General features: G+C 44.4%; 1 protein-coding gene across 6 annotated transcripts in view; it reads left to right on the top strand.

Moving 5' to 3' along the window:
• The window catches only part of mcph1 (microcephalin 1), a 410,735-nt gene that overhangs the window by 114,402 nt on the left and 283,982 nt on the right, over positions 1-12,351 (top strand). For 5 of the 6 annotated variants that reach the window (XM_038800431.1, XM_038800427.1, XM_038800429.1 and 2 more), the window contains one exon: positions 8,587-8,749. The exons of the other annotated variant lie outside the window; for it this stretch is intronic. In XM_038800431.1, the coding sequence (XP_038656359.1) occupies positions 8,587-8,749 (163 nt within the window). The remainder of the gene's footprint in view (positions 1-8,586; positions 8,750-12,351) is intronic. 6 annotated transcript variants of the gene reach the window in all.

Below are 12,351 nucleotides of genomic sequence, written 5' to 3'. Positions count from 1 at the left end.
AAGTAGTAGCATGGATAGAGGACTGGTTAATTAATAGAAGGCAAAGAGTGGAGATTAATGGGTGTTTCTCTAGTTGGTAATCAGTTCGTCAGGGATCAGTGTTGGGCCCACAATTGTTCACAATTTACATAGATGATTTGGAGTTGGGGACCAAGGGCAATGTGTCCAAGTTTACAGACGACACTAAGATAAGTGGTAAAGCAAAAAGTGCAGAGGATACCGGAAGTCTGCAGAAGGATTTGGATAGGTTAAGTGAATGGGCTAGGGTGTGCCTTCCCCTCTGTAGTAGCACCTTTGTAACTCTGGCCACCTTCCCTCCCCATATGAACAAGGTCATCATTCCATCAAACTCTTGAAAAAATGCATTTGGCAGGCAAATCGGCAGGCATTGGAAAATAAATAGAAATCGCGGCAACACGTTCATTTTAACGGCCTGTATCTGACCCGCCAGTGACAGAGGGAGACCATCCCACCTTGCCAGATCAGCTTTCACTCTCCCCACCGAACTAGAAATGTTGCACCTGCGGAGCCCCCCCGCAACTCCCAAGCAACCTGCACCCCCAGGTACCGAAAGTGAGTCCCTGCCCTACAGAATGGCAGCACTGTCCCCACCCCTGACCGAGACACCAGAGAATACTCACTCTTGTGTAGATTTAATTTGTACCCCGACAAAGACCCAAACACTCGAAGCAACTCCAAAATTCCCCTATTGATGCACTCTGTTCCGACACGTATAACAGCAAGTCATCAGCGTATAAGGACACCATATTCTCTGTCCCCCCCTGCACTATTCCTTTCCATACCCCAAACTTCTTAACGCGCTAGCCAACGGCTCATTTGCGAGTGCAAACAACAGCAAGGATATAGGACATCCCTGCCTAGTCCCACGGTGCAGAGAAAAGTACCTCGAGCTGATGTTATTTGTGCGGATGCTCGCCCTCTGCTCCTTATATCATAGCTTTACCCAGTCCACAAATCTTTGTCCAGTCCCAAACCACTCCAGAACTACCATCAAGTACCCCCATTCTACCCGGTCAAAAGCTTTCTCAGCATCCAATGCCACAACCACCTCTGTTTCCTTCCCCTCCGCCGGTGCCATAACCACGTACAATACCCTTCTAACGTTCAAAAAGAGCAGCCTCCCTCTCATGGACCCTGTATGACCTTCACCTATCACCTTCGGGAGGCGCTCCTCCAGCCTACCTGCCAGTACCTTCGCCAATATCTTTGCGTCCACGTTTAAAAGTGATATGGGCCTATACGACCCACACTTGGATGCTTATTTTTTTCAAGCAACAGGGAAATCGATGCCTGCCCCAAAGTTTATGGTAACACCCCCTTCCCGATCTCCTCCTCAAACATCCCCACCATCAGCTGTACCAGCTTATCCTTGAACTTTTTATAATATTCCACCGGAATCCCATCCGACTCTGCCACCGTACCCGACTGCATCCTCCCAATCGCATCTTTGATCCCCTGCTCCACTATCGCTCCTTCTAATGTAGCCCTATCCCCCTCCCCTAACCTCGGGTAATCCAGCCCATCTAGAAATTCTTGCATCTTTCGGTCTAACCCAGGTGGCTCTGACCTGTACAACCTCTCATAGAATTCCTCAAAGACATTGATCAAATCCGGAACCACCACCAGCTTCCCTGCCCTGTCCCGCACCTGAACAATTTCCCTTGCCGCCGCCTCCCTCCGGAGCTGACCTGCTAACATACGCCCAACCTTCTCTCCATGTTCGTAAATTGCATCCCTTGCTCGCCTCAGTTGGAGCACTGCCTTCCCGATAGATAGTCGGTCAAAGCTCGCCTGTAGTTCCTTCCACTTTTCCAACTTCGCTGGGTCTCGATCTTCTATCTACCACAAGCATCTCGGTTCTCTCCTATTTTAACCCATGATCTCAACCCATGATCTTGAACTTAATCTCTTTTAGGAAACCTGCTTCTGCACGCTGATCCCCTGACCACTTTAATGCTTTAATTTTAAAATTCTCATCTTTCTTCTCAAATTGCTCCGTGGCCTCAGCTCTCGCCATCTCTGTAATCTCCTACAGGCAATCACCTGCACTCTTCTGATTCTTGCCTCTCAGACATTCCTCAATCTTTTAGCTGCTTGGGCCGTAGGCTCTGGAATTTCCACCCTAAACCTTTCTGGTTCTCTCTCTTTTCAGGTTCTCCTTAAAACCTACTTCCAAGCATTTTGTCACCTTACCCATTATTTTGTTATGTATCTTGGTGCCATAATTTGTTTTATGAAGCCTCTGAGAAGCCCCTTGGGATGTTTTATTATTCAAAAGAAGCTGTACAAATACAGCTTGTAATTCCCTTCAGTTTGCCTTCTTCCTTGCCACTAGCATGAAACTGACTTGGCTAACATCACCAATCATATTCGGTGTGATGGTAGCTTGATGATCAGGCTGCCTACGCTGCAAAATTTGATACAATCCATCATGTCATTCTCCTCTGCATGGTCCAGCCTTGCATGGCTCCACTTGTACCTGTTCCAATATTGTCAGTGCATCTTCTGCAATGACTCATAGAACATAAAACATACAGTGCAGTTGGAGTCCATTTAGCCCATCGAGTCTGCACCGACCCACTTAAGCCCTCACTTCCACCCTCCTAACCTTTTCTGGACACTAAGGGCAATTTATCATGGCCAACCCACCTAACCTGCACATCTTTGGACTGTGGGAAGAAACCGGAGCACCCGGAGGAAACCCACGCGACATGGGGAGAACATGCAGACTCCGCACAGACAGTGACCCAGCGGGGAATCGAACCTGGGACCCTGGCACTGTGAAGCCACAGTGCTATCCACTTGTGCTACCCTGCTCTGGTTTCATTTCCTCAGCCACGTGGTATCCCTCAGTAACATGATCCCTAGGCACTGAGTTAGCTTCTATATTTATGAACTGCTTTTTAACTACAATATAACATCAAGAAGATCAGAACCATTGTTTTCAGCCACTGTACAACCTTCCATTTCCTTACCACTGATTGCTTCCACTCCCTGGCACAGTTGGACTGACCTGGACCATTCTCATCCTTGGTGTCTTGTATGACCCTGAACTGAGCTTTCAGCCACATATTATTCATCATGAAGACTGCCTTTTACCTCTGCAGCATTGCTTACTTCATCAATTGCCACCACCTTACCACCACCAAAATCCTTATCCATGTTGTGTTCGTGAATCCGTGTGTATTAGAACATCTCGTTCAAGACTAGTTATTTAATGTTGCATAAACTGTGGGTAAACTAAATTATTGCGAATCCAACTGTAGATCTTTTTACCATGCTACTAACAGCTTCTGCAATTCTGATCAAGACTGCTTTTCTCCAGTGCCAGTGTCTTGTCCCTCTTCCATGACACCTAGTGGTTGGAGTCTATATGGGTGGCACGGTAATACAGTGGTTAGCACTTGTGACAATAAAGATTATTATTATATTACTTGTTATATACGCTGTTACTGTATATCGTTACAATCCATGCTTGTATCAACTATTCCAACACTCTCCAGGCTGACCTCCCATCCTTTATCCATGAACAATATTTTTAATGCTCTTCATATACATCCCATCCCACCTTAAGTCTCAGTGTCAGCTGTGTGTCAGATGTAGCTCAGTTGGCAGTAATCATGGCTCTTGAGTCATAAGGTTCCAAGCAAAAAAAAATATCAATGCTGTCACTGCAGTGTAGTGCAGAGGTGCCTGCTCTGGTGAATATAAAAGAGCCCTAGGCACTATTTTGAACGTGAGCCGGGGAGTTATCCTCTGTGTATGAGCCAATATTTATTCCTCAATCAACACCATCCACAGAGATAATTGGGCCATTATCACATTGTAGTTTGTGGGAGTTTGATGTGAGCAAATTTGGCTGTCACATTTCCTGCATTACAGCAGTGATCACACTTCAACAATACTAATTGGGTTTAAAGCGCTTTGAGATGTCTGGTGGTCGTGAAGTGTGCTTTATAAATGCAAGGCTTTCGTCCTTTCACTCATCTACTGCACACATTTTCCTGAGCAACACTAGCCCTTTAATCGTAGAATCTTACAGCACTGAAAGCCATTTAGCCCATTGCTTCTGACAGCTCTTTGTAAGAACTTGTCCAATTAGTCTCATTCCCCTGCTCGTTCCCCATAGCCCTATAAATGTCTCTTTTGAATATATATATCCAATTCCCTTTTGAAGATTACTACTGAATCTTAATGCAGCACCCCTCAGATCATTACAATTGGCTGCCTTAAAGTCTACTCCCCATTCCCCCTGGAGCTTTTCCCAATGACCTTAAATCTGTTCTCTGATCATTGACCTTCCTATAAGTGGAAACAGTTTCTCCCAAATCTACTGTATAAAAATCCCTGTTACTTTTGAATCCCTCTTGATTTTGAATCCCTCTGTTAAATCTTTCCTTATTTTTGAAAATTAAATTTAGAGTACCCAATTCATTTTTTCCAATTAAGGCGTGACCAATCCACCTACCCTGCACATCTTTTGGGTTGTGGGGTCGAAACCCACGCAAACACGGGGAGAATGTGCAAACTCCACACAGACAGACCCAGAGCCGGGATCGAACCTGGGACCTCGGCGCCGTGAGACAGCAGGGTTAACCCACTGTGCCACCGTGCTGCCCTTAAATCTCTCCTTAATCGTTATTAGTTGTAAAGAATGAAATTCAAAATATATTCCACATTTATAAATTCCCAATGAACTGCAAAATGAAGTATTGATGTGTAAGATTTCAATTAGAAATACAATTAAAACCAGGAGCAGTAACTCTGTTTGCGCACCTCTTAAATTATACATCTTTGACTCTTCACTAGTTTAAATATCACAGGTGATGGGTTAGTCTTGATGAAACTACCTCTTCCTTAATAAACTTAATTATATCGACCACATCTGCCTCATGTGCCTAATAATGTGCGAAAGGGAATGAGAGAAACAAATGGTCATCTCACAGCATGACATTCAATTCACCAGGATCAATGATGTAGGAGATCGGCTATTCCTTGAAATTTCATGTTTGTGTCTCACTTCTGACATTACACTTCAAAACTGTCAAAAGCATAATAATGCAGTAATTTCATGCTTGTTTCTTTTAATATGGAGGTCGGAATTTACAAGTGCTTGCCAAACTTTGTTCTCCAATAGCAGTTGACTTCTTGAGAACAGTTTGCCTGCAACAGCATTTAAATTTATCCTCTTAAAGGGACAAGGCTTTTAAATAATCAAAGATCCCTTCCACCCGGCTGACTCACTCTTCCAACTTCTTGCATCTGGCAGGAGATACTAACGTTTGAGAACGCTTTGCACTAACAGATTCAAAAACCGCTTCTTCCCTGCTATTACCATACTCCAAAATGACCCTCTTATGCACCGATGGGCTTCTGGACTGATCTGATCTCTTCACACATCTTCACCTGATGCCTGCGTCTGTTTATTTACATTGTGTATTTTATGTTTGCCCTATTATGTTTTTTTTTCATGTACGGAATGATCTGTTTGAGCTGCACGCAGAACAATACTTTTCACTGTACCTCGGTACACATGACAAACCAGTCTAATCACAAAATGACGACAAGTTAGAATATTATACTGTGTGACAGCAAAGGTGGTGGCATAGTGGTTTTATCACTGGACTTGTAATCCAGAGACCCAGGGTAATGCTCTGGTGGCTTGGCTTCCAATCCCACCACGGTAGATGGTGAAATTTGAATTCATTAAAAATCTGGAATTAAAAAGCCAAATGATGATCATGAAACCATTGTCAATTGTAAGAAAAAAAAGCTCATCTTGTTCATAAATGTACTTTTGGGAAGGAAATCTGCCATCCTTACTTGGTCTGGCCTGGGGCTGGTTTAGCACACTGGGCTAAATCGCTGGCTTTTAAAGCAGACCAAGGCAGGCCAGTAGCACGGTTGAATTCCCGTACCAGCCTCCCCGAACAGGTGCCAGAATGTGGAGACTAGGGGCTTTTCACAGTAACTTCATTGAAGCCTACTCGTGACAATAAGCGATTTTCATTTTTCATTTCATACATGTGATCTCACACCCACAGAACTGTAGTTGACTGAAATGGCCGAGCAAGTATTCAGTTGTATTAAACCACTCCGAACAAGGCAAGTAAGAATGAAACCAGACTGACTACTCAGCATCGATTTCAGCACCTGAGGCAACAAGGGCCCTAACGATCCTACAAAGGCCTCTGCACTAACATCTAGGAGCTAGTGCCACAAACTAGTCAAGCAACAGTCTGTCATATTCACAGCATTATACCTTACGGATAATGTCCCAAACAACGGCATCACCATCCCGTTGGCAGGACAGACCGAGCAGAAATGGTGGCACAGTGGTATACATCTATAACCTCATGACCTGCATAGCCCTCATTTTACCATTGCCACCACGTCAAGAGATTAAGCTTGGTTCAATGGTGAGGTCAGGAAGTCATGCCAGGAGTAGACATGCCTAAAAATGACGTGTCAATCTGCTAAAGGTATTAATCAAGACTACCTGTATGCCAAACAGCGATGAGCAGAGCTAAACAATTCCGCAAACACCAGATCAGACCAAAGATCCGCAGTCCTGCCACCTCCAGTCATGAATGGTGGTAGATAATTTAAAAACTCATTGGAGGAGGAGACTCCACAAATAACCCCAACCCCAGTGATGGGGGAGCCCAGCACATCAGTGCAAAAGTTAAGGCTGAAGCATGTGCTACACACTTCAGATAGAAGTGCCGAGTGGATAATCCATCTCAGTCTCCTCCAGAGGTCCCCAGCATCGCAGATGCCAATCTTCAGCCAATTCGATTCACTCCACGTGATATCAGGAAATGGCTGAAGGCACTGGATGCTGCAAGGAATATGGGCCCTGACAATATTCCGACATGAGTACTGAAGATTATTTCTGCTCCAGAACTGGCTGCACCCCTAGCCAAGCTGTTCCAGTAATGATGCAACACTGACATCTATCCAGCAACATGGCACATTGCCCAGGTGTGTCCAGTACACACATAGGACAAATCCAATCCAGCCAATTACCGCCCCTCAGTCTACTCTTGATCATCAGTAAATTGATGTAAGTAGTCATCAGGAGTGCAATCTAGTGGCACTTGCTCACCAATAACCTGCTCACTGATGCTCAGTTTGAGTTCAGTCAGGGTCACTCAGCTCCTGACTCAGTACAATTTGATTCAAACATGGACAAAAGAGCTGACCACCAGAGTTGAAATTAGAGTGACTGCCTTTGACATCATGGAAGCTTTTGACTGAGTAAATCTGGAGTCAGTGGGAGGCAAGGGGAAAATTCTCTGCTGGCTGGAGTCATACCCAGCACAAACGAACATGGTTGTGGCTCAGTCCCAGGATATCACTACAGGAGTTCCTCAGGTTAGTGTCCAAGACCCAACCATCTTCATCTGCTTCATCAATAACCTTCCTTCCATCATAAGGTCAGAAGTGAGATTGTTCGCTGATGATTGCACAAATGTTCAGCCCCATTCACGACTCCTCGGATCCCAAAACAGTCCTTGTCCAAAGAAGAAGACTTGAGCAACATGCAGACTTAGGCTGATTTGGCAAGTGACATTCACACCACACAAGTGCCAGACAATGACCATCTTCAACAAGAGAAGATCTAACCATTACCCCTTGACATTCAATGACATTACCATCACTGAATCCCCCACAATCAACATCCAGGGGGTTATGATTGACCAGAAACTGAATTGGAGTAGCCATATTCATACTGTGGCTACAGGAGCAGGTCAGAGGCTAGGAATATTACAGCAAGTAATTCATCTCCTGTCTCCAAAGCCTGCAAGACACAACTCAGGGGTGTGATGGAATTCTTTCCACTTACCTGGATGAGTGCGGCTCCAACAATATTCAAAAGACTGGACATTGTCCAGGACAAAGCTACCCGATTTCTGGCACCCCATACATAAACATTCACCGCCTCCACCACCGAAGTACAGTGGCAGCCATGTGTACCATCTACAAGATGCACTGCAGGAACTCATCAAGGCTCCTTAGAAAGCACCTTCCAAACCTACTACCATCTAGAAGAACAAGGGCAGAGACACATTGGAACACATGGAAGTTTTCCTCCAAGCCACTCACTACCCAAAATATATCACTGTTCCTTCACTGTCGCTGGGTCAAATTCCTGGAACTCCAAACCTAACAGCACTACGGGTATACTACAGCACATTGGACTGCAGCAATGCTGGCCCAGCCAGTGACATCCTTATCCTATGAATTTTTAAAAATTATGTTCGAAATAATGCATTTCATGTTATAATGCTCCCTGTCGTTATAAAATGACTTATCATTGACCTTCTCGTGCATAATACAATGGGAAATCTGTTGACACAAATTCACTTTGACCTTTCTGTTTAATGTGCATGTTTAAAAATTGAAGTTGTGTATTTTTAAAACTTGAGGCCATTTTAGATTGTTATTGCATTGTCAATGTGGTTCAGTCCGTTGGCCCATGTAAACTGCTCATAAAATATCACGGCAATTCTTTGACAGTGTATTATTTCATATATTCTTGTTTGTTTCTTTTGCAAACAGGAATCAGATCATTGTAATTCAAATTGTGAAACAGCTAGGTGGCTTTCTGTTCTCAGACCAAGTGACTGAAACAACAACTCATGTCATAGCAGGACACCCACGACGCACTTTGAATGTTTTGTTTGGAATTGCCCGAGGGTGCTGGATTTTGTCCTTTGACTGGGTAAGTTAACCCCGCAGAATCACCCATATTTCAGTACATTGTGCCAAATCCATCCACAAAGGAAATTAGCAAGATAAGGTATATTTGAATTGACACTCCTGTTTTTTAATAAATCCTTACTGCTGAAACAATTGTCATCTTTGTGCTGCTATTCTAGATTTAGTTCCTTTGTCTAAGCTGTGCTTTCTCAACATTACATCTTTCTGCAACTGTTGTAATCTGAATATTTGACAGTCGAAATGCTCAAAAAAGCCTATACCAATTCCCTTGATATTCACCCTGGAAATATATTTACCTAAATCATTTTACTCCCAAGAAAGTTTTGATTCCCTTCGATATTTCCTTGTGTTTTTGCTTTTCTTTCTTCCACCGCCCCATAACTCTGACTAAGTATTGCCAGATTAAATTTGGACAGAGCTTCAAAAGTCATTTACCTTCCCTTCAGCTACACACTATGGCTTTCTGGTTATTCTGTTTGTTCGTTGTGGGGAGTCAGTGCCGTAGTGGTATTGCCACTGGACTAATAAACCGGAGACCCAGAGTAATGCTGTAGAGACCCAGGTTCAAATCCCACCACTGCAGATAGTGAAATTTGAATTTAATTAAAATATGGTATTTTTTTAAAAAACGATGACCGTGAAACCATTGTCGATTGATGTAAAAACCCATCTGGCTCACCCATGTCCTTTCTTTAGGGAAGGTAAATCTGCAATCCTCACCTGGCTTACATGTGACTCCAGACCCACAGAAATGTGGTTGGCTCTTAACTGCCCCCTCAAGGGCAATTAGAGATGGGTAATAAATGCTGGCACAGCCTGTGATGCCCACGTCACATGGCCAAATAAAAAAAACCTGTACGTTTTCTTTTTGAAGCATTGATATTTGTTAATTTTCCATATTCTGTTAAATTCCTGTTTCAAAGATTTCTTAGATGGTCAATGAGTACCTCTTCCCAGCCTAGCAATTTCTCATTTTGAATAACCTAACTTATTTGACAATTTTATGTCCACTATATTTGATCCTTAATTTTATTTTCCTTTAACTTCTCAAGTTTCCTATCAAACATAGTCTCAAACATTTAGAGATTGAAACATCAAACCGTATGATTATTTTTTTCGCTATTAATCAGTAAGTGGAATGCTGATGCTACATATGTTTAAAATACAAGGTGTGATTTTGTGTTTTGAACTGAGTTAGATCATGATGTTGAAAAATGATTGTTCACAGAGGTTGCCCTGCACAATGGAAAGGAACTCTGATTTTATCATGATTGTAAAATTGCTCTTGCTTGAAAGTAAGTGATGCCAGCAGAGGGCATAATTTCCAAAATTAAATAAAGGCCAGAGTTTGCCGCAGCAACTGAGTTCAAATTTCATGAAGGGAGCTCAGAAATTCAAATGTACTTAATTAAATAAATCGGCAGTAATGAAGACTATGAAACTGCCAGATTGTTGTCATCAGTCACCTGGTTCACTATTGTGCTTCAGAGAAAGAAACTTGCTGCCCGAGCCCAATCTTGTCAACACGTGACTGTTAACTGCCCTCTGAAATGGTTTAGTACATCACTCAGTTTTATCAAACAGCTTTGAAAAAGTCTAACAGGATTAAAACAAAACCTCAGCATCTATCGCACAGGAGAGACGCATCCAGCTGAGTTAATCCTGCAACGTCCTCCTCAGTATCTCTGAGAACCTGTGCCAAAATTGTGAGAACTGCCCCACAGACTAATCAAGCGACTGCTTGGCGATATCCCAGACTCACCCATCATCATCTCCTGTCCCACCAGCAGTTCAGATACAGCAGGGGGAGTGTCTCGGAGTGCTCAATATTGACCCTGGATCCCGTGAAGTCTCATGGTATCAGGTCAAACTTGAGCAAGGAAACCTCCTGCTGATCATCACCTACCATCCACCCTCAGCCGATCAACCAGTGCTCCTCCATGTTGACCATCATTTAGAAGAAGCACTGAGGGTGGCATGTGCTTTGCATGTACTGTGGAGGGGAACTTCAATGTCCATCAAAAGGAATGTCTAGCCTTTTGGCTGGTGGTGAGAGAAACAACATGAGGGGATAATCGATTTGACCTTGTCCTCACCAAGGTCGCAGGTTCATCACAGTATTATTAGCAGTGAGCATGCCACATTCCTTATGGAGACCGAGACCAAGACCAATTTCCACTTTGAGGACACCTTCCTTGTGTTGCATGGTACTACCATCGCGTTAAATGGCACAAATTCAGAACAGATCCAGCAGCTCAAAACTGGGCACCAATGAGACATCAGCAACAAAATTGAATATTACACGAACTGTAACCTCACGGTCCGTCAATTCCCCCACTCCACGATGACATCAAACCAGGGGACCAAGCCTGGTTCCATAAGGGCTGCAGGAGTCCATGGCAGAAGCTGCACTGGACACCCCACCAACCACATTAAACATAACCTTTCTGAACCATCAGCGTGATTGCAGTGTGTACCATCTACAAGATACATTGCAGCAACCTGCCAAATCTTATTCCACAGCACTTCAACATGGCCTTGAAGGACAAAGGCACCACCACGTGTAATTTACCCTCCAAATCATACACGATCTTGATTTGGAACTATTTCACTGTTCCTTCAAAGCCCTGCTCAGCACTGTGGAGCTAGAACCAGAGGACACAATCTCAGACTAAAGGGACGATCCTTTAAAACAGAGATGAAAAGGAATTTAATCAGCCAGAGAGTGGTGAATCTGTGGTACTCTTTGCCACAGAAGGCTGTGGAGGCCAAATCACCTGAGTGTCTTTAAGACAGAGATAGATAGGTTCTTGATTAATAAGGGGATCAGGGGTTATGGAGAGAAGGCAGGAGATTGGGGATGAGAAAAATATAAGCCATGATTGAATGGTGGAGCAGACTCAACGGCCGAGTGGCCTAATTCTGCTCCCATGTCCTGTAGTCTGATGGATGAACACCACTGGCGCTCCCTCCAGCACCCCACTCACTATCATATATCTTCCCCTCTCTCCCCCCCCCCCCCCCCCCCCAAGGTCCTGCACTTCCTTCGCCCCCACAAACCCTGTTCTTTTGTTCAACAAAATGGCTACACCCCTCGACTACAAACCCCGAGTGAAAAACCTGTCCCATCCATCGGTTCCTCAGCTTAACCTGGTCCTTCATCTGGAGGTGCGTCTTCTGTAAAAAGATCACCACAGCCTTCAAACTCCTCCAAAAACCTGGGACCTCTTAATGGTTCCATTTAATCCATAGATGTTTCATGTTACAATTCTTACTGGAGCCTCACGCCTCCACTCCCTCTACCGTCAGCCGTCATTCCCCTCTGGCTCTGCCTCCACTAATGACACCCTAAAACAGGCCCACCTAAGATGCCCCCCCTCCCTCTCCGTCCATGACCAAACTTAGTCTCCAACTCTGCCACGTCACAAACCCCCCCCCACCCCACCACCACCACCCACTCCTCCCATCTCCCCCTGCCCCTTACTCCCCCCACCTGGCAACCTCTCTCAGCCTCCTCCCCCACCTCACCTCCGTTCACCAGCATTACCTGCCAGTGTGCCAGCTCCTGCTCAAAGGACCCTCCACCACAGGTATGAAGTAGTC

Source organism: Scyliorhinus canicula, chromosome 6 (genome assembly GCF_902713615.1).
Source record: "Scyliorhinus canicula chromosome 6, sScyCan1.1, whole genome shotgun sequence".
In the NCBI taxonomy this organism is placed as follows: domain Eukaryota; kingdom Metazoa; phylum Chordata; class Chondrichthyes; order Carcharhiniformes; family Scyliorhinidae; genus Scyliorhinus; species Scyliorhinus canicula.
This window is presented reverse-complemented; position numbering and strand designations above follow the sequence as displayed.